At 42.0% G+C, this 22,170-nt stretch overlaps 1 protein-coding gene across 5 annotated transcripts in view; it reads left to right on the forward strand.

Moving 5' to 3' along the window:
- Window positions 1-20,313, forward strand: part of NHSL1 (NHS like 1) — a 176,644-nt gene extending 156,331 nt beyond the window's left edge. For 4 of the 5 annotated variants that reach the window (XM_048489669.1, XM_048489676.1, XM_048489690.1 and 1 more), the window contains exons 6-8: window positions 8,794-12,147; window positions 13,874-14,003; window positions 18,169-20,313. In XM_048489669.1, the coding sequence (XP_048345626.1) occupies window positions 8,794-12,147; window positions 13,874-14,003; window positions 18,169-18,814 (4,130 nt within the window). In that variant the 3' untranslated portion in view covers window positions 18,815-20,313. Of the gene's footprint in view, window positions 1-8,793; window positions 12,148-13,873; window positions 14,004-14,377; window positions 14,430-18,168 lie in introns of all 5 variants that reach the window. The other variant, XM_048489698.1, reaches the window with a different exon arrangement.
- Window positions 20,314-22,170: the final 1,857 nt, after the last annotated feature.

The raw sequence follows: 22,170 nt of genomic DNA on the forward strand, positions 1-22,170 counted from the left end.
ATTATAGCCTACCATGACTTGAAACATTTACCCATATATACTCGTGTATAAGTCGACCCGCATATTAGTCGAGGCACCTAATTTTACCACAAAAAACTGGGAAAATGTATTGACTCGCGTATAAGTTGAGGGTGGGAAATGCAGCAGCTACTGGTAAATTTCAAAAATAAAAAGTAGATACCAGTAAAATTACATTAATTGAGGCATCAGTAGGTTAAATGTTTTTGAATATTTATTTCAAAGGAAAACAGTAAACTAGTTCTGTAAGTGGAAAAGAGGGTCAACAAGAACAATAAGGTATCAACAATAACTTTAAAAGTACAAAAACCGTAGCTTTTTTGTAAGGAAGGGTTTTAAACAATGGATCTTACAATAAAAACTGGAATGAACATGTCTGTTCACTGTTACTCAAAACTACCCTGCTTTTTAAAAGAATAGTTCATTATTTTTAGTGTACATATTTTTAAAATTGCACATGGCAGGTGTCATTTTAGAAGGAACATTCACACAACCTGTCAGGGGAGGAATGTTTATGTTAGCAGTACCAACATTTCAGAGTATCTTTAGGAGATCCTCCTGCTGATACCACCCAGGTTTGGTGAAGTTTGGTTCAGGGGGTCCAAAGTTTTGGGGGTGGCCCCATCCCCCATTGTTTCCAATGGGAGCTAATAGTAGACGGGGCTATATTTTGAGGGTCCATAACTTTGGACCCCCTGAACCAAACATCACCAAACCTGACTGGTATCAGCAAGAGATTATCCATCTCTGTTCTGTTCATTGTTCAGTCACTTCACATAAGATGCTTTTCTTATATAGATTTTTTCCATTGCAAGTACATATAGTATTTGTCATAGGGGATGGTGTATATTCTGTTTTTTTATATGAAGTGATATCAGTGCAGAAGTACTAATGTGTACACTGACTTTCTAGAATTAATGATATCCATCAATGCAAAGTAAATAATTGCATCCCTACCACCAATCAACCTCCCACAAGTTAATGTAAATCTTTGTTCTCCCAAGAATTATAGTCTATAATGCTTAGAACACCCCAAAATACACTATTGTGGTCAGTGTAAACTATACTGTGTGCTTGGAAGTTGTTACTCAGTACTGGTTCCCAATAATTTTCTAGTCAGTGAAACCAGAAGCTTTTGGCTATGGTGTTGCCTGGATTGTTGGTAGAGCTGTTGGTAGGATTTGTAGATTGATCACACTGTTTTTCTGTCTTAAGCAAGTTTATGTAAATATTAAAAACCATGTGTGATGCTTGTCATAGAGCAGTCTGATATAGAGTTCCACTCTGTTTTCTTCAGTATATTTTGTTAGTCTGTCATTCCCTTCATTGTTCCATATAATTGATTGCTGATGGCAGGGAAACATGACATGAAAAAACCAGCTGAAATATTATGAAGCTGGAGAGGAGGGGTCTCTCCCCAGAGCTGCCATTTTTGGCAGTAGTTCTGTGTTGATGATCACATACACTTCTGGTTTTGGTATGAAAACAGCATTTTCTCCAATTCAAGCCTGTTAAGTGAGCCAAATTGGTATAGTGGTCGAGACCAGTGGACTCTAAATCTGGAAAGCCAGGTTCAGTCCCCCACTCTCCACAAGAAGCCTACTAGATGACCTTGGGCCAGTCACAGCTCTCTCAGAACTCTCTCAGCCCATGCAGAGGCAGGCAATGGCAAATTTGGAAGGTCTCTTCCTGCCAGGGCCGTAGGTATAGATTTCTTTGTGGGGGTGGGGCCACCCCTCACCCACCCCTAGGACGTAGCCCCCACCTCCCCAAGCCCCGCCCCCAGCCTAGCACTTATAAAAGCAGCTCTCCAAAGCCGAGGATGGCAGACTCCCCCGCCCTTCCCTCCCTTGTACCCCACCAGCTGGGCTCCCAGTCCGTAGCTGGCTGCCCTCCCCTCTGGGCAAAGGTATAGAGGAAAAATGGAGCCTGGTGCAAAATCTGAGTTTTGCGTCCCGTCCCTTCCCCCCGTCCCCCCTGCCTCGGGCAGCCACTGTGATGCTGGAATCCACCCCCAAATAGCATAACTTTCAATGGTGTTTAAACTAGAGAGCCCAAATTCTCCTTTTAAATCCACCTTAAAGGGAGAATCTGGGGTCCCCAGTTAAACAACATTGAAAGTGATGCTGTTTTGGGGTGGATTATTGCCCAACGTGAAACAGCATCACTTTCAATGTGGCATAGTGGTTAAGAGCAGGTGCATTCTAATCTGGAGGAACCGGGTTTTATTCCCTTCTCTGCTGCTTGAGCTGTGGAGGCTTATCTGGGGAATTCAGATTAGCCTGTGCACTCCCACACACGCCAGCTGGGTGACCTTGGGCTAGTCACAGCTTTTCGGAGCTCTCAGCCCCACCCACCTCACAGGGTGTTTGTTGTGAGCGGGCAAGGTCAAGGAGATTGTAAGCTCCTTTGAGTCTCCTGTAGGAGAGAAGGGGAGGATATAAATCCAAACTCTTCTTCTTCTAAACTGAGGACCTCAGATTCTCCCTTTAAATCCATGCCGAAGGGGATGGATTTAAAAGGAGAATCTGGGGAAATTTGGGGGATGCCTGCTGTCAGGGGTGCAATTGCTAAGCACCAAACTTTTAGGGTATCTTTAGGAGACCCTTCTGATGATACCACCCAGGTTTGGTGAAGTTTGGTTCAGGGGGTCCAAAGTTATGGACCCTCAAAGGTGTAGCCCCATCTCCTATTACAGTGGTGGCGAACCTATGGCACGGGTGCCAGAGGTGGCACTCAGAGGCCTCTCTGTGGGCACTCACGCACAGAGTTCATCATGTGGGAGGGGGTGGTGGAAAATCACACACACACACACACACACATATATATATCTAGGCTGGCCTGGGCATGATCCTTTACCTGGGAGTAAGCTCGGTTGCTGACAAGGGAGCTTGCTTCTGAGTAAACCCTCCTAGGATCGTGATTCACCCATTTGAAGCGTTGCACGGTTGCTTCACCAAGCTTACTCCTGAGTATTGCGTGCCTCGGAGCCAACCGTTTTTTCTAAACTAAAACCTCAGTATTCAGGTAAAATTGCCGTGTTGGCACCCTGTGATAAATAAGTGGGTTTTGGGTTGCAATTTGGGCACTCGGTCTCGAAGAGGTTCGCCATCACTGTCCTATTACCTCCCATTGGAAACAATGGGGGATGGGGGGACCCCTTTTGGGAGACCATAGCTTTGGACCTCCTGGACCAAACCTCACCAAACCTGGGTAGTATCATCAGGAGAGTCCCGCAAACAATCCCTGAAAGTTTGGTGCTGCTAGCCTAAACAATGTGCCCCCTGCAGGCCAAAAACCGAAAAACACTAAAAATGTTTTAAAAACCCACAAATGGGTGAGCGGAGCTTTGGACATGAATGGGGGGGTTGAACCCGAGAACCCTCCCCCCCCTTACCTACATCCTTGCTTCCTGCAAAAACCTTATGGAGTCACCATAAGTCAACTATGACTTGGCGGCACTTTTTACCACTACCAAGTTATAGTAATTATTAAAGCAAATTAATGGCATCATGATAGGGTAAGTTCCAAGAGGGATTTCTTTTCATAGTCTGTTTTTGATCAATAATGTGAGCTGTGTTTTAAATTAGTTAAACCAAATCCTGGTTTGTAGGTCTAACTTTCAATAAGGCCAGCCTAGGTGTTCTCAGAAGTGGCTCTGTGATGTGCAATTTCTGCCAGATTACACATCGTACGGGAATGCAGTTGTATGTTGGTATATGGATGTGGTCTATCCTTTCTGATTTCCTGGGTGAGTTTTTCACACTTTGCTGCATTTCTGCATTATTATGGATTATAGCTAACCAACTGCCAGTGTGATGTGTGTGGATTTCCCCCACATTTCCCTTTCCCTCGCAGACCCTTTTGGTCCCTGAACACTAACTCCTGGAGCCACAGGACCTATGTGGACCCAAAAGCATATGTATTGGTGAACTGCAAGGAGGGTGGAAAATGAGGCGAAGTCACTGTCTCCATCTCATGGAGCTTAGTAGTTTCTTCTGGCAGTTCGTTGTATTACAATCCTGTTTATTCAAAGGTGATTGCTTTCATACATCATGCTGTGTGGACAGTTTCTTGCTGAGCTGCTTAATCTGGACTAGTTTGGAACATATCAAAATATTCTGGGGATATTTGAGATTCATTATATTTTCAGAGTGAACTGATCTGAAAAGATGATGAATCTGATCCAGATCCAGTTGGCAACTTCTGTGGATCCCCCCCCCATGACATCTGTCATTTGAAAGTGTGGTCTGGATCCAATCCATCATTATGATGTTTGTAGTGACTTTGGGGTCAGAAAAAATTATTCATTCATTCATTCATTCATTCATTCATTCATTCATTCATTCATTCATTCATTCATTCATTCATTCATTCATTCATTCATTCATTCATTCATTCATTGGACTTTTATACCGCCCCATCCCCAAAGGGCTCTGGGCGGTGTACAGTATAATGGCATTGGAGGGAAAGGCTGGAGCCCCCCCCCCCCCAATGTGGTGCCGTTTAAAATCTTTAAAATGGCTCTGCATCTCCATGGTGAACTCAAGAACACCCATTTTGTCTTGTTTGGTCCTTAGTAAACCATTTCTGAGTGCCTGGATTAGTTTTCATACTCCAACATGCTTAGGCTGTTCATCAGCTCTCCCTTGGGATGGGATTCAAGCCAGTGTGCAGCCAGATGTTGAAACACTCATTTCAGCTGCAGAAGCTGGTCTAAACAGATTTTGGTTATGACATCTGATATGACTGGATTATGCAGTCATCTCTAATTGGTAGCATGACAGTTTCCAGGGTCTTCTGACTTTAAAGGGCTACAGAAGTATGGAGCTAAAGTGTAGTCTCCACAGTGCTAGACTGTTTCTGAGTAGTCTAGGACAGCATTAGGGTGAGTACCAGTCCAAGAGCACCATCCAAAGAGCGGGATGAATCTGCTCATTGGAGTGGCACACAGTCGCTCTGGTGGATTTGTCCTCCTCAGAGCATCTGCCCCGGCAGAGAGGAGATTTTGCCAGCATGCAACTGCTGCTCACCCTTCCCTCGCAGGCATTGGGATTCCACTTCAGAATCTTCTGCTGCACTGCTGCTGCTCTGGCATAGCAGGGGCACGCTGGAGGAGGGACCAGGAAGGAGCCGACATTATGTGGCTCCCTCCCAGCCTTTGCCGGCAATGCTGGTGGCCTGTACTTCAAACTTAAGCAACTGAAAAGGTGGCATAAGTCTGTTGAGATCCATAAAGGCTTCTTGGGAACTGAGAGGCTTTTTTGCTTTGTAAGTCTCCTCACGCTGCTGGGAAGCCTTTCTGGGAGCAGCAGGGCAGTGCCCGTGTGCCAGTTTGGATGAGACTGCTGGTTAAAAAGAGCCTTGTTAAGGTCTGATGTAGCAACAATGGCAAAGAGTACTTTTGCCATTTGACTTCTGTCTGAGGAGCCATGCAGCTGTATAAACAAGATGCCAAGGAAATCATATGCTTTAACTTTTCTAACATAACTTGGCATCTACTTTTTTCAGTTGAGGAATCCAGGGTCACAACATCATCCATCAGTGTCAAAAATATTCTTGACATAAGGTCATAATTTTAAATCAGTTAACAGGCTAATATTAATAGTTAAATATATTTTAAAGCATCTGGGAGTGCTTTGATTGTGTGTTCTTGCATGGCAGGGGGTTGGACTTGATGGCCCTTGTGGTCTCTTCCAACTCTATGATTCTATGAATTTTTGCTTTGTGTTATGCTACATTATTTAAATGTCCACTGTTCCATGTCTCTCTGAGGAAAGCAAGGTAAAAATCTTTGAAATTAGCAAATATATTTAAATACATTTCTGAACATTCAAGTATTTGTGATAAATAAATTCGAAAACTACGAGTTATGGATTATGAACTGATCAATGTTACCTGTTGGAAAATAATTCTGAATTCCTACTGGTCTATTTAGGAAACTATATTAGTATGTCACTCCTAGGTACCAGCTACTGTAACATTGAGTCACTTGCGATTGCAGATACAGACTGTAATTAGTTATGCAAGTTTCTCTCCTGAATACTGCTTTTGTGTAATTAAAGGGCTTTGATAGTTGACATAGGTGATCCATAACATCCTGTGATATTTAGAGTTGGCAAGTGAATATTGTGAGTGTGTGGATTCATCTTTGAAGGCCAGGGATATGCTGGTAGCAGATTTTCAAACAGATTTATGTTGTCCCTTTCTTGGATTCAAGCCAAAAAGACTGTGCCAGTTGGCCAAATTATTTCTCCAAAAGATGTAATTTCAAGAATTTCCATACTGGTGTATGATTCGATTGGAGTCTTTCTATCATCATTAATCAAGCTATTAATCATCTACCCCTTTGATTGATCAGGCTGCTTTGAGCAGGAATGGGGGGATAATGTAAATTTTTTTGCTTGAATCTGTTGTAGTGGAAAAATGCCAAAGATTTCTGGCTGCTTTGAGGTTCTTGATAAAGTCTCGTTGACGTCTGCATGATTGGGATATAAGCTTATGTTCTACAGAGAACAATAGAATCTCCACTGAAGGAGACAAAATACATTAAGGTTTTTTTTTTACTTGCTGTACTGAAAGCAAGTTAACCTTTCATAGATTGCTTCCTTGTTAACCTTTCCCTAAATCAACATTTTCTACTATGGTACTGAGCTGTTATGCCACAGAAAACATCAAATGGGCTGTGGCTTAAGCTGCTGTTCAAATTTATGGAACAAATTCCCTTAGTTTCACAGTCCAGTTGCACTGAACAATTAAGAGAATTGAAAGCCTCTGGGCAAGGGCTCCTTATCTGACATGCCATAAAAACCCTTCAAGTGCAACTTTGGAACAGGCACTTCAAATGGGCTGCATTTTGCTTGACAGTGACTCACAACACTTCAGATGACAAACTCTTCCCCACTCCTTCCCTTTGCCATCAGGATAGAATTTGGATACAAAAAGAAAAGGCTCTTTGTAGCCTTATTTTTAATGCAACAACCCATAATTAGCCAATTCTCAATGGACTGTAGGCAAAGTATTTTTCAGAGTATGTTCCACACAACCCTGGTATTCCTTGCAGACTTCTCAGGGGATCCTCGGTGAAGTTAGTAATAACAAGCAAGCTTTCCTAAAAGGACAAGTTGTCCCATCACTACTGTTTTCCTGCAGCAACATGCATCAGCAAGAAAATATTGTGTGAATGCCAGTGCAAACGTAGCTTACATATGCTCACAGTGAGGCCCAAACAGATAAATCTAGCACTTCATGGACCCCAAAATGTGCTTCACAGTTGTCTATAGTGCACAGGAATTCCCACAGCCCAAATGCACATGTTCAGTAGGCAATTAAATGTGGAAAAAGTTGTCTGAAAGCAGAACATTTTTAATGAAAGTTGTTTCATTAGTCTAATGACACAGCTTAGATTATTAATATCATTCTTTTTCAATTTGAGATTGTATGGCCTTGGCTAAGCTAGACAGTTTGAAAGAAAGAGTGGGTGATTTCCAAAAAGTACTTAATGGCTTCTGAATCAGGTAAAACGGAAGGTTCTCAACTGATCTGCTCCACAGCATACTTGACTGTGCTTCCCACGCTTCATTCTGTGCTGATCTGTTTCCACTGGCACTTCAGAGAGAAGGCATTGAGTCTGTTCCAAGAGGAGAGCAATCTCCCTTGCTATTTTTGTTCAACCTCAGAGAAGAACTGTGTCCTCAGCTCCCATTTCATATGAAGTTGTGTGCAAAAGAGATTGGAGCTCTGCTGTTCTAAGCATGTAAGGTCACAACCTTTCTCTCCTGGTGCTGATTTTTATAGGGCTCCCATGAGAATGGTATTCCGTGCAAGAAAATGTACCTAGAGAAAAATGTAATTGACAGTAAATAGTGAAAATGGCTTTAAGGTTCCTGTTCAGAGTTGAAGACTTTGTTAACAAACTGTGGCAAGGCCATGAACTCAGCTTTCTGCTTTGCTCCTGTTGGCCCTCTACTCTTCCTGCAAAAATAATTTACATCTTCCACTCTGAGTTTTGGTTAAACAGTTTTAATGGCAATTATGTGGGCCAGCTTTGGCATGTGGTCCCAAATCAATATCATATGATTCAAGCAGAAATAGTTGTAGATGTATAAAAAGAGTTTTCATGGAATCCTATGTTGCTTGTGAACAAAAAGTATTTTCTTAGCAATGAAATCATGATCAGGGTTTGGAAAGAAGATTGATTGATATACAGTTTTGAAAATTCTTTTTATGTTGGATTTTCTTCTTTTGTCAGCTAGGAATGAGAGAGACAATATTCACATATGTGTATAGAATAGTGACACATGTTTTGATACACTGGATATAACAATAGCCATAGTTTATAGGATCCCATTCCCTTCAATTTAAATACATTTTAACCCTATGTAGGAAAGTAACATATATTGATTGTGCCCTATAGCTCCTTACTGTGATATTCTGAAAAGCTACATTGACTATTCTCCTATCTCTGAGAGAAAGGTAAAATGTAAAGACAGCTGAAGGAACAAAGACTTTCCTTTGAATAGTGAAGTATCTAGCAATTAAAAAAACCACCCAACACTATTTTATGATATGAATGTTGTCCTAGAGTTTCTCCAGGTGGAAGCCATTGTTTTCCTTGACGTAACTACATTGTTAGTTTCTTATTTACATTTAGACTAACTTTGTAGGGTAGCAAATTAAGTATGGCCATTTATATATACTACTCCTTAGAGCCAATTGTAAAGGTGGTAAAATATAATCATTTATGTAATAATTGTTCTGTTTTAATTTCAACAGTTGGCACTGTTCAGAATGACTTTCGTAGCCACTCCTTATGTGTCCCAGATCACTATTCCACCTTAGGAAGACTTGATAGCTGTCGTTCTGCTATGTTGAGATCTGAGACCAAGGACTCTAGTTGTCAGACAGAGGAAGTAAAAGTGGTGCCACCTTCAGTGAGACGAATACGTGCACAGAAAGGACAAGGCATTGCAGCCCAGATGTCACAGTTGTCCAGCTCTTCTGGAAACATGTCTGTGTTGAGTGATTCTGCAGGGGTTGTGTTTGCTTCTCGGCTTAACAGTGACCTAGGTTTTCACAGTCTACCTCGTTCAGGAGCAAGGGTGTCCTTGCAAGTACTGGAACGGAGGCATAGCATCTCTAAGTCAGCAGATGATGGAGCTATGTCACACCAGATAAGCAATTTCCACGTGGATAGTAGTGTTCACATGAGGAGCAGCAGTAGGACAGGAATGCTTCAGGGGTCAAAATCTGAAGAGGTAAGGAGTTTTGAAAGTGAACTGGAAGAAAACACAGCAGACATGGTCTCTGCACATGCTGCGTACTCAAACTGTGTCATACCAAATGCAACCCTACCAGCCTCTTCAGAGGTGATTGTTATTCATACTACACCGAATGTTCGATCGCAGGATAATAAAATCATAAACTCATCTTCCTATACAAAGCCTAGAGACAATCTTATTGCCAACAGCATGGTAAGCACAAAAGATCAAGACCATTCGTCAAGTAGCTGGAACAAGACTGCTTCTACACAGAACTCACAGTCCCTAGACACTATCTCATCAAATCCTATTGCGGTGCTTGCTCTAGGAGATTCAGGAGTGTCACTTAGTGGTGCAGAAGGTATGGAGAATGGGCCCCAAAATATTACCTACAGCTTTAGGAATAATCTCAGACCAAGTCATTCTCAGGACAAACATATTCAGAGTGAACCCAGTTACTCTATGGATAAAACACAGGGCATAGATCAGGACAGTATAAAGCACTGTGGCTTCAAACCTTCAAGAAACAAAGAGGTAGCCTTACACAAGCCAAATTGTGCCACTCCGGGATGCACCACACCTGTGACCAATTTGAGTACCAGCAGCCTTGAACAAGCCACAGCCAAAGAGGACTCAGCCTCTTTGTATTCAGTGGACCATGATGGCTATTACACGTCTATGCATATGGACTCAGGTCTCAAGTCTGGTAAAACCTGTATGAATAATACTGGCTTTGGGAACCCCAGGCATAGTGTGATTAATGTGTTTGATGGAATTGAAAAGAGATCACTGGGAGACTTGTCAAACTGTAGTGACAGATCCCTCTCACGGAGCATATCCTTAAAAAAAGCAAAGAAACCACCTCTACCACCATCCAGAACGGACTCCCTCAGAAGGATCCCCAAGAAGAAAGCTCAGTCCAGTGGGCAAGTTCTGGATGACACACTAATTGCTAGCCTCCAGCACTCCCTGCAATTGAACCTTAAGTGTAAAAATGGTGGCTCCCCATCTCAAAGCCCTTGCAGTGATTACGATGACCCGTGGGTGCTGCGCTCTCGTAGCCAGAGCTCTGTGAGTGCCAGCAGCAGTGTGATGTCTTCCACAGGCCTGAATATGTACTCCATCTGTGCTGTGACACCTTCCCAGAGTGAGACAAGCAGCATCAAGTCAGAGTATGCTGACCAGTGGGGTTACTGTAGTGACTGCCCTGGGATCCCGGATGATCGGTTAAAATCTCCAGTGGTTCATTCTGCACCCAAGCTGAATGATTATAGCATCAGCCACCTGAATAATGGATCACGCACTTCTGTACCTCAGGTGCCCAGTGGGGTGGCCAAACCGAAAAGCACTTCTCCTGATAAGTCTCATAGAGTTACATCCCCATCTAGTGGTTATTCCAGCCAATCCAATACACCCACAGCACTTACACCTGTGCCTGTTATTTTAAAATCTCTGACAACAGGAAATGGGAAGCCCAAGGTGAAACCTAAAGTGCCTGAAAGGAAGTCTTCCCTGTTGTCTTCTGTTTCAGTGTCTTCCTCCTCCACATCTCTTTCTTCCAATACATCTACTGAAGGGAATATGAAGAAATTGGACCATGCATTTTGCTTCCCTCTGATGACTCCTTCCCTATTAATGTCTCCAGATTCTGCTGATCATCTTCTTCCTCCCCCTCCTCCCCCTTTAACAGATGGCATGGATCAATCTCACCGATCAGCATCTCCCAGTTTCCCGCCACCTCCACCAGAAACAGTTATGTATACATCTTTTTCTCAGAGTGATGCGTGGTTTCATTTTTCACCTCAAAATGAATTAGTCCGTGATTTCTCTCCCTTGTCACCCACAATTCCATCTCCTCCTCCCCTTCCTTCCTCAGTTCCTCCGCCAGCACCACCTCTGGACCCAAAGCTTGCAAAAGGTGCACATAAGCAAGCTCCTTTCATGAAATATCACCCAGAAGGTACTCCTTGTAGCATAAGGGCACAGCCATTCAGTAAAGAAGATTCTGTGAAGCCTACAATGCCTCTAGTAACCACCCAAGTGCTTCAAATGGTGCAGTTGAGGTCTGTGAAGAAAGCTGTGATGTCAGAGGTTGACCAACTAGTTGAAACTACTTCTGAAACCCACCCTCAGGAAATAATTACTGAAGTTTTTTCAGCACATTCACCTTTAAAATTGTGTGTGTCAGCAAGACACAACACCAGTCAGGATAAAGGTGAGATGAAAATCCATGGTGCTTCTGACAAGAGATCTGTTTACATTCCTAGCCAGAGATCATGTAGCAATACCCCTGAACTTGCCAATGACAGAATATCTGGAAATGAAGCCAGTGGAGCTCAGCTTTTTGCTAGTGATTTACTACCAGCGAGTATTGAAGGAGCGCTGTTACAAAAGGAAAGTTCTCGCTTTGATCTTGAAAGTTTGCCACTTCAGGGGCAGTTGGAATCACCCAGCAAACCTCAGGGTATATTGCCAAACAAGAAACCACCACCTGTTTCAAAGAAGCCCGCACTGTTCCTGATTGTGCCACCCCCACAGCCCGATGTTGCTGCAGAAAAAATAGCTGAAGTGAGAGAAACAGGCAGAAGCACTCTAAGTCTGCCTACAAGGGATGCTGCCGTTGCACAGTTCAGCGAGGCTGAGGATTATCCTGCCGATAGACTCTGCTCCTATGAAATGGACTCTGGCAACCTGGGTCCAGAAGGAGAAGCGGCAGGTTCCGCCTTGTGTGAAACAGAGGAAACCAGCTTCTTGCCACTGCTGCCAAAGCAGGAGGAACAGTCTGGCTTGTGGAAAGGAAGCAGTTCTGACAGAAATGGAGATAGCATCTCTAGAGCAGATGGACAGCCATCTCCAGGGGCTGAAATTGGTAAGCCTGTTTTCCTTTTGTTCTTTGACTTCTCCAAGTGTATCTGGGACTGGAAAGGGGGGTGGGGTGGGGGAATGGTAATTTTATTGACTTGATTTCAAAACCCTCAATGCAAATACTCTTCCCCAAGGGAAATCACAGAACTATGGTTAATTATGCCAAAAGAATCCCTACTGCTGTCTTTAATGTAAAGTGAAGATCAACTGTCAAGAAGATCTGATCTACTGTATGCCTGTTCTAAAAATACCAATGAATTTGTCACTTTTACACTGACACAGTTATCATGTCAGTTTTTGTAAAGACTTTAAAGGGAGTTTCCTATTTCTGATAAAAAACTGAAGCCTTTTTCAGGCTGCAAGTATCAGAAACAATTGACTTCAAGCTGCTTCTTTTTTTATACTGGGGGGCATGCACAGCCTCCTAAGATTTTGGGAATCTAGGTTTGTTTTTAACTATAAACCTTCCCCCTCAGTTCTACATGTAGTATAGGTTTTGGGTTCACTGCTGTGAGGTAAGTTTTGTAACGTACAAGAATATTATTGAGAACATTGAGGATAGATTAATATATAAACAACTGAGATTTATTTATTTACAAGTGGATTTAAAGGAGCAAACCAGCAGCACAGGTCTCCAGGTAGACAAGGTAGAAACCTGGCAGAGGCACAAAAATTCAAACTGATTATGATATTAGAGGGTAGTTAGACATTTCTGCAATGCTTTCAGGCACAAATAGACTTTTTATTGGTTGTGGTGGGTTTTCCAGGCTGTGTGGCCGTGGTCTGGTGGATCTTGTTCCTAATGTTCCGCCTGCATCTGTGGCTGGCATCTTCAGAGGTGTATCACAGAGGGAAGTCTGTTACACACTGTGTCCAGTGGACACACAGTGTTACACAGTAGACACTGTGTGTAACAGACTTCCCTCTGTGATACACCTCTGAAGATGCCAGTCACAGACGCAGGCGAAACATTAGGAACAAGATCCACCAGACCCTTTGCGCCAACAATAGCCCAGAAAAACTCCTGCGCACTCACAACTCAAGCGTTGAATTTCAATTAGCCATGAAAGCCTTTGACAAGACTTTTTATTGACTAGCCACTAGGTTGGCTTGACAACTTTAAAACTGCATGTGTCAGCGCTGAATGTCATACACAGGATTCCATCCACAGCAGCCTGCCCTTTCCCCGGTGTCAGACTAAGTTGTACAACTTTCCTCAACACCAGAGAGAACCCTAACAATCAAGTGCTGTCTTCTCTCCCAGAGATAGAGCTAAACCACTCTGCCACACTACCAGTCAGAGCTACCTTTCGCTCTGTCTGCTCTTTTTCCTGAGCTGTCCCTGCAGTCTGCCTGAGACAGAAGTCAGCTCACTCTGTTCCGTTCACCATCCCCTTCCCCTTCTCGAGGGTGATTGGATGCTGGAGCAGCACTCCTATGGGCTCATCTGAGTGGCTGATTTTCCCTTCAGGGGCAGGACCACTTCCTGTCCATCACATTAGTCATCTCTGCATTTACTTAAGAGCAAGCCACATTCAACCCAGAAGAATGGACTTTTGAGTAACTGTGCATAGTACTGCACTGTTTAGTTACTTTGGTTAGTGAAAAGATTACTTTTAATTAACGAATTTACCTATATTTTGCTCTGTCAGCCACAGAACTGGGTTTACTCTGTTTTTGTGATGCTATGCAGTTTATCATTGTACATAATTTTCATACTTCCTTTTCAGCTGAGGTGTTTAACTCAGATGCAGCCAACAGTTTTTTCCTGCAAAGCCTCAGCTATGGGGAAGGCAGCGATGCTGCGCCCATGCCAGCAAGACCAAGAACGACTGAGGATCTTTTTGCAGCCATTCACAGGTAATGAATGCGTAAGCATTGCCTTTCGTGTTGCTTCACAGGTTCTGTTCCATGGTTTAATCAATAAAGCCCTTCTGAGATATACAATAATTATGACTGTTAATTTTAAAATGTAGATGCTGGTGATGTGTATTTATAGTTAGAGCACACCATAGAACACCTTTTAGTAATTTTGCCAGCAGCAAAATCAAGCTTGGTAAGACTGTCCGTTTTTCTCCCATTGACAAAGCTAAGTGAGCCCCCCCTGTGTCTATTGTGGTGATGCACTCAGTCTTCTTGATTTAATATATGCTGTTGCTTTCTCTGTGTATCTTTTTTTGTTTTCCTTCCCTCTCCGTGCCTTTTTACTCTTCTCCGCTGATTATATGGTGCAGTTTGGGACAGAGGCTCAACGCTAATGCTTCATGGCAAGCGTGGCTTAAACTGGCAAGTAAACATGATCTGTCAGTCATATGGTAAAACATATGACAGTAGCTGGATTATAATTTGCCATAATCCAGAGGAGGATGAGCTATTTTGTGGCACGCTAGTTTGTCAATTTAAAAGTGCAATACAGACTCATGCATCCATATTGTTTGGTTTTTAAAATAAAAAGTCAATAGATTAGTGGTTCTTGCAAACTTCACTGGCACTATACCAGTGTCAATGATCCTCATGTAGTTTCATTGATTTCCACACTGAGGAAACAGCCAGTGGGAAACCGTGGTGGCCTTTCCAGGGTTGGGATCCATACTTAACCCTCCAGGCCACAACCTTAAAAGGAAATGAGCCAGAAGGACATGACATCATAATCCTATGACAGGATACAGTTATGACCTCACCACTGACCACTGTCAGGATTAGGACCTTGAACTGCAGACTGATAAAGAAATATAAGAGGTGGTATAGCATAGTGAGGAACAAGACAATGGTAAAAGCCATGATCGAATTCTCTCCGTTGTTGAGTGGTCTCACCTCTCCCTTCTTCCACGGCTCCTTTTGTGGCACACAAAGAGAAGCAGGTGGCTGCAGGACATCCTTGTTCTCTACACATGTGAACAGCAGCTCCTTGCAAAAGTCAGCTAAAAAGAAAAGGCAGCTCTATGGAAGTTATGACCCAGCAAGCATGTATTGGGGGGGGGGGGGGGGGGTCTGAACTACCTGAATGTCCCAACCTGTGCTGTAAGGGAGCTTTTACTGAAAACAAGAAAACTTAATATTTAAGAACCTGAGTGATTTTTTATTTCGAAGAGCTATGTGCAGCACTGGCTCCATCTTGTGGTCACTTCCTGGCATGTACTGAACAGATTTCTTAAGAGTAACAGAAGTTGACTATGGCATGTATCATACAGATAGACAGACACTCAACTGCGTTAATTTGTGTGGGGAGGAGTTGCATCCTAGTTATTATTGGGTATGCATGGACCTATGTGTAAACAAAGATTTTCTCATTCTCTCCTATGATTTGTTTACTTTCATAAAGCGAACACAAAGTGTTCAGTCATGCCCTGTTTACATTATGTAGTTTTCAACAGGAAATCTTTGTCTTGCTGCTGCCGAGGAAGTATCCTTCTCTGGCAGATATCTATGCATTTCAGAATATCTATGCATTTCAGAAAAAATATATCCTGTGCTTCTTGCAAGTTTTTCAAATACATGTAGGTCTTCAAGCAGTAGCTGGAGAAACACTTATCAGGGATTCTTCAGGGTGATCCTGCATTGAGGGTCTGTATGGCACCTTCCAACTCTATTATAATTTATTATGTAAATAGATTTTATATCTATATCAGGATCCAAATAATTGCTTAGCCGGTCCTGTGTATGAGAAAGTTACCCATAATTTGCTTCTTTTGAAACTGAGGGGGGTTTCCAAAGCACACTGAGGCCCCTTCCGCACACGCCAAATAATGCGTTTTCAAACCACTTTCACAACTGTTTTCAAGTGGATTTTGCTATTCTGCACAGCTTCAAAGAGCACTGAAAGCAGTTTGAAAGTGCATTATTCTGCCTGTGCGGAATGAGCTTGAGTCTGCCATTTAAAGAGGAAAAAGTCAGCATCACTCTGGACATAACCACAGCCTTGGCAAGACTGAAGTCACTGATTAGTATTAATAGTATTCACAGTAGCATCTCTTTTGATGCTTTCTCATTCTTTTCGTTTGTTTACTGAAAGGGCAAGTTCCAGTACTGAACAGCCACAAGCAGTTTGCATGAAAACTGAAAAAAACATTCTCTGGAATGAGGATACATCCTGTAGTCTTCCACTTATTAGCTGATTTTTTACAGTTTGATATTTGCTTTTTCTGGTGCCATGGTACACTGCAAATTAACTGTGTTCATCATGGGAAAATTCCTATTACGGCCAGGAGAAGGCGTAGAGTGGACTGGTATGATCCATAATAAAAATAAATGTCTTAAGTACAGCTAAGCCCTACAGCATCCGTGGCTTTTTAAAGGCCCAATTAGTTGTCTGTAATTGATATCCTTCATGTTTTTTTCCCAAAGGTAATGGTCTGTATTGCACATTTTAAAAAAGTAATGTGTGAATTTTATGTTTTATATAATAGTTCTTGAGAATATTTTACTTTTGCTGCAATATCCATATTGTTAGTACATACAGTAGTGGCTTATTAAGACTGGTATCATTTAGCCTCTTTTGCACATTTTTATATGGCTCTGGTTTTTTCCCCTAAATTTCTAGCCTGTTTTAACTTTTAAATACTGTCTTGTATATCAGCAAAGATTCATTCTCTCTCTCTCTCTCTCTCTCTCTCTCTCTCTCTCTCTCTCTCTCTCTCTCTCTCTCTCTCTCTCTCTCTCTCTCTCTCTCTCTCTCTTTCTTTCTCTGCTGAAGTGGAGAAATACAATACAAATACAATTATTTTGAAAACTTATTTTTCTATGGGCAAACATGCCAACAGTAAAACTTCATCTTGAAGTACAGTATTTATTTTAACACAACTTATCACTACAGAATGTTTTTTCAAAGGCATGTCAAGATGGCTGATGTCAGACAGCCAAATAAGCCATGGTTTGTATAGTCCAATAACAGGTCTCAGAAATCATCAGGCTCTCACACTCCCTCTTCTCTTCACAAGCATCTCATAGGCTGAGGACTTCCCTGTTTTTAACAAACTGTAATTTGTTGTGATGCCCATGCCAGATCAAACACCTAAGTGTGATTTGTTCCTTGTTTATGAAGTGGGATTCCACAGTTGAATTCTGCCTAGTCAGCAAGAAAGACATCACAATTTGATAAAGTAAATATTTTCAATTGGTTGTAAATAAGGAAGTCTTCTCTGCAAGGGGAGAAAGGAAAACGTCAGACTCCTGGATTTCTGAAACTTATTGTTGGCCAGCGACTCATAGTTTAAATAAATACAGTATAGGCCTGTTAACTCATTACTTCCTCCCTTGGCGAGAGAGTGGTAGACATGCTAGACCCCCAAGACTACACAGGACTAAATTTTCTCCTTGAAAAGTGCTGCTTTAATAGTCTATTCCACCACAGTCTATTCTGCCACAGGCAGAAAAACAAAGTAAACCATTCTTTCTTTGCTTGAGTGGTCGCAGCACTTAGTTGGTGTTAACTAGAAAGGTACAGTGCATGCATTTTACCCAGCTTAGCTAATCATTTTTTTTCTGAGTTTAATCTGTAAACTGTGTGTTTTCCCTTCAGTGCAGATTGATTAGTTGTTTTAAGTGATATATTTTCCCCTTCTTGTAAGTTAATTAGCTGTTTCTAAATAAATCTATAGGCAAATTACTATGTGATGCAGTAAGATGCTTGTTACATTGTTTGCTTTCCACAGAGCCTATTTTATTCTGTTCAATTTGGCATTTTGGACCCTTGCAGGTTGTTCTCATTTATAGGAGGCTACTGTTCTGCAAACATGTTTCATTAAGAAAATATCATTTAGCAAGATTCAAATATTTTCCTCATGAGAAAATGTCCTCAGTCAACTTGGATTAATTTACAAGGGCTTTAGTCTTCCCTTCTCATAGTTTTTTTTTTTCCTAGAAATATCTTAAGTTTTGTGTAACTGCTATTATTTGTTCCTTGGCTTCTTAGCAGCATTGTCTTGTATACTTGTTAAGTGGAACAGCAATACCTTTTTTGTGAAATGCTAATAGCTGCTGTTTAAGTTTTCTCTTTTATCCTTCTTCTCATGCATGAAAATCACAGATCCAAAAGGAAAGTCCTTGGCCGCAAAGACTCTGATGATGACCGTGCTCGAAATCATTCTCCATCACCCCCAGTTACACCCACTGGTACTTCCCCAACTCTGCCTTCCCTCAAGCAGGCAGGATCAATTCAGAGAAATATCCGCAAGAGTAGCACCAGCAATGACAACTTCAAAGCACTGTTGCTTAAAAAAGGGAGTCGATCAGATAGCAGCTCTCGCATGTCAGCTGCAGAAATGCTGAAGAATACAGACCCACGATTTCAAAGAGCCAAGGTAGACAGTTCCGGGGATCTTCCAGAAAGTACCATGAACTGTTCTCCTACCAAGAGCAGGCGGGCTCAGGAGGAGTGGGCAAAGAGTGAGGGCCTCATGCCAAGAAGCCTGTCTTTTTCCATCAGCAGGCATAGCCGATCTCGAACCCCACCGTCTGCCGCTAGCAGCAAGTACAATGTTCGAAACCGGATCCAGAGTAGCCCCATGACCGTTATCAGTGAAGGAGATGTGGAAGTGGTTGAACCTTCAGAAAGCAGGACTTGTTGGACTTCAGAGGGGTCGCTTGATGTATTTAATGTTGATGAAATGGACATTAATGAAGAGGTGTGCTCCAGTGAAAAAAACACAACGTACCCAGAGTTAATAACTTAACTGAGAACCCTGGAACCTTTAAGGATGTGTACAGGCCCACCAGCTGGAAAAAAATTCAGTGAAGGTTCTGAAGTAAGGTGCTGTGATCTTAGATTTTCAAAAGGTATATGAAATAAGCCAGGACTAGGAGAGAGCCTAAGTCATTACCACTTACTTTGCCAAGCATTTAACACATGCTTATCTGTGACTGTTCTCTGTGTGGCTTGGTTGGGTGGGACTTGTGATTAAGAAAAAATTACATTAACCAGCAGACATCTGCATTAAAGCCTTAAAAGTCCAGTTGTAAAACAAAAATATTGCTCTCAGATCCTGGTTTGTATGTGATTTCTTTTACTTTTCTTTTTGGAGAATGTAAAAAAATTAGTGCGAGTCTGCAAATAAAATGGGAAGCTTCTGTGGTACAGGGTGGCAGTAGCTCTTAAGTATCCTGTTTATGAAACTTAGTAATCTCTTTTGAGCAGGGACATAGAATGAAATATGTGGCCTATTAGATTAGCAGGGCTGACATGGCCCCACAGCTGCTTCTGGTGTGGGCTCCTCTGGGGCTCTTTTGGCTATGTGATCGCAGCATCACTGGTCAGGCCATCCCCATTCTGAATAGATTCAATATTATAACTGCTCAACAGGAAAGAAGTGCTGTTGAAATACTGAACTGACTGCCATGCAGCCACATTTACAATCTTGGCCTACAGAAAAACCCCATGTTTCTAAGTGAATCTCTTTGATTGGACATTAGAAGAATTAAAATAAATGACTGTTGATTTGTAAGAAAGGTGTAGTTACATTCAGGAGTGGAGAGGGATAAGCAACACAGTCATGCATTTCTAAATCTGAAAAGCAAGTTAACATTGGAAAACTTACACTGTGGAGGCTCTCCTTTCCATTGTTGCCAGTTTTTCATCGGTTTGTCTAAATGGAGAGATTTTTCTCAATAACCTGTAACTTGAAATATTGAATGCTTGCTAACTTTTGGTTACCAAAGAGTGCAGTACAATTATTTTTCTTTTTTGGATCTACATTCAGCATTTTCATGATTTGGGAAGAAACTCCTAAACAATTTAGCAGGGGCTTGGTTAATATTGTTGTGTATTTTACAATGACAGTTTTAAAAATCTTTAAATTTTTTATTGTAATAGAAAACTTATAACTAAAATATCAGCTGGCAATTTTGATCACCATTTTGTAAAGGACTTTAGTTTTGGAAAAGGAACTTTACATAATTTAATGGTTTGTGCAGTTTTGATAATGTTTGTACATAATGGAAGTTTTTAAGATAACTTTTGTCTCCCACCACCAGTGTTGGGATTTTTATGTTTTTAGACATCAAGAAGAAGAAAAAAGATCTATGTAGATAATTTATTTTAATGAAAACCACTTGTTTCTCCTTTGCTCTGTTTCCATATTTGTTAGTAGTGTAAATTTCAGGGGCCTTCATTCAACTCAAGAAGGGGATACGTACAATGCTGTGACTCTGCATCAATAAACAAGGTCGCCATTTACCATCTTGTCTTTCCAGTCAATAATGCAATATTTGGAAACCACTAAAGTCATTCTACTGAAAACCACAAGTCATGGGTGATCAAAGTATCCCTGCTGGCAGCAAGGGTATGTGGCACACATTGGGGAACTATGGGCCAGATTCAGAGGTGGGATCCAGCAGGTTCTCACAGGTTCCCGAGAGTAGGTTACTAATTGTTTGTGTGTGCCGAGAGGGGATTACTAATTGGTGATTTTGCCATGTGATTTTTGCCTTAGTTACGCCCCTCCTCTCAGCAGTAGCGCGCAGAACTTGAAGCAGTCTAGCAGGAGGTGCACCAGCGTGCGTGGCAGCCTGCGCCTGCATGCACTCGTTTCCCGCCCAAGGACCTGCGTCCTTGCCACAGCCCTGCGTGGCAGCCTGCGCCTGTGTGCACTCGTTTCCCGCCCAAGGACCTGCGTGCGTGCACTCGTTTCCCGTCCAAGGACCTGCATCCTTGCCACAGCCCTGCCCAGGAATGCCCCACCCCCTGAATGCCTGGCCACGCCCCATCGTACCCCACCACTGGCCAGATTGAAGTACACAATCAATAAATGATCAGGCCAGGACCTCTTTTCTTCTCCTGTGCTACGGCATTTCTGGCTGTCCTGTGTGCAGTGCACCAGAGGTCAAACCACCCCAAGGCACCAATGTTTTCGGGTGCTTGCTTATGTACTGTAGTGAGCATGGGTGGCACAAAGTACTTTTAATATACTTACCAGAAAGATTGGCCACCATTGTCACAAGCCACTTAATATTAAGGAAACCATCTGAACATTGACTTCAGCATTCATTTCTGAGTTAAAAGATATTGTATCCAAACACTGTAGGAAAACTCATAACTCAGCTTTATTCCCTTACAACCAATATTGAACTGGTAAATCTCATCATTTTCCCTTCCTTCCTACAATCCCTGTTGGGGGTACTTTGGATGCATTGTGGCTTTTCCAGTTGCATTTTTTCCATCTTCTGCACGAGTGCTGATCCAACCATTCATACATGCTCCCTTCTCATTTCCAAACTTTGTAAATTCAATTTTTCTGCCGAAATGCAAAATGTTCCTGTTTGCACATGGGTTATCATTGAGCTCCATGATTATCTGTGGCAAATCATATGGAAAACTACCCTAAAATCTGTGAAATAGCAAATGAGTCAAAAGAAATTAAGTGTAGTTATACTCATTCATAAGGAGCAAACACATCTATTCTCCTTGGTAGGATCCTTGCTTAGCATAAGAAGTGAAGAGAAAAAGAGGCCTTTCGAGAAGTCTCAGCTTGCAGCTGGAGAGATTTATCATGTTGCATTGAGTGTTACATTGGGCAGAATCAACATGTAAGATTCACACCTTTCCGGCCTGCTCCAAAGCCCTGTACTATATGAGAGGATTCAGCACCATTATCTAATATGAAGAAGATTTGGTGGAGGGGAGAGATCACTGGAGACTGAGATATGCCTCACTTTGGATCACTGCTTACATCAATCCGTGATGACAAGACTCAGACAGAACGGCTTTGTACATAGCTGGATGATATTTCTTTATCTAGATTTATAGTTCACCATTTCCCTAAAGTTCCAGATCAATAACATGTTCATAACCTGGTTCCCTAAAATGCATTTAATACTTGGAGCTGGGGGCAAACTGCAGTCTGCACAATTCACATAAATTAGAAAACTGACTTCAATTGTTGAAGACACAACAACTTATAGACACAAATAGTTTTGTGTGTAAGGTACTCTATAATATTACATTGCTCTGCTGCTGGGTCTCCATTATCTGCCAGAGATAGAAAATTAAATACAGATAAGCATTTAGTACTAGCATTGAAAACTGGTTATTAAG

This window comes from Sphaerodactylus townsendi, linkage group LG01, assembly GCF_021028975.2.
Source record: "Sphaerodactylus townsendi isolate TG3544 linkage group LG01, MPM_Stown_v2.3, whole genome shotgun sequence".
NCBI lineage: Eukaryota > Metazoa > Chordata > Lepidosauria > Squamata > Sphaerodactylidae > Sphaerodactylus > Sphaerodactylus townsendi.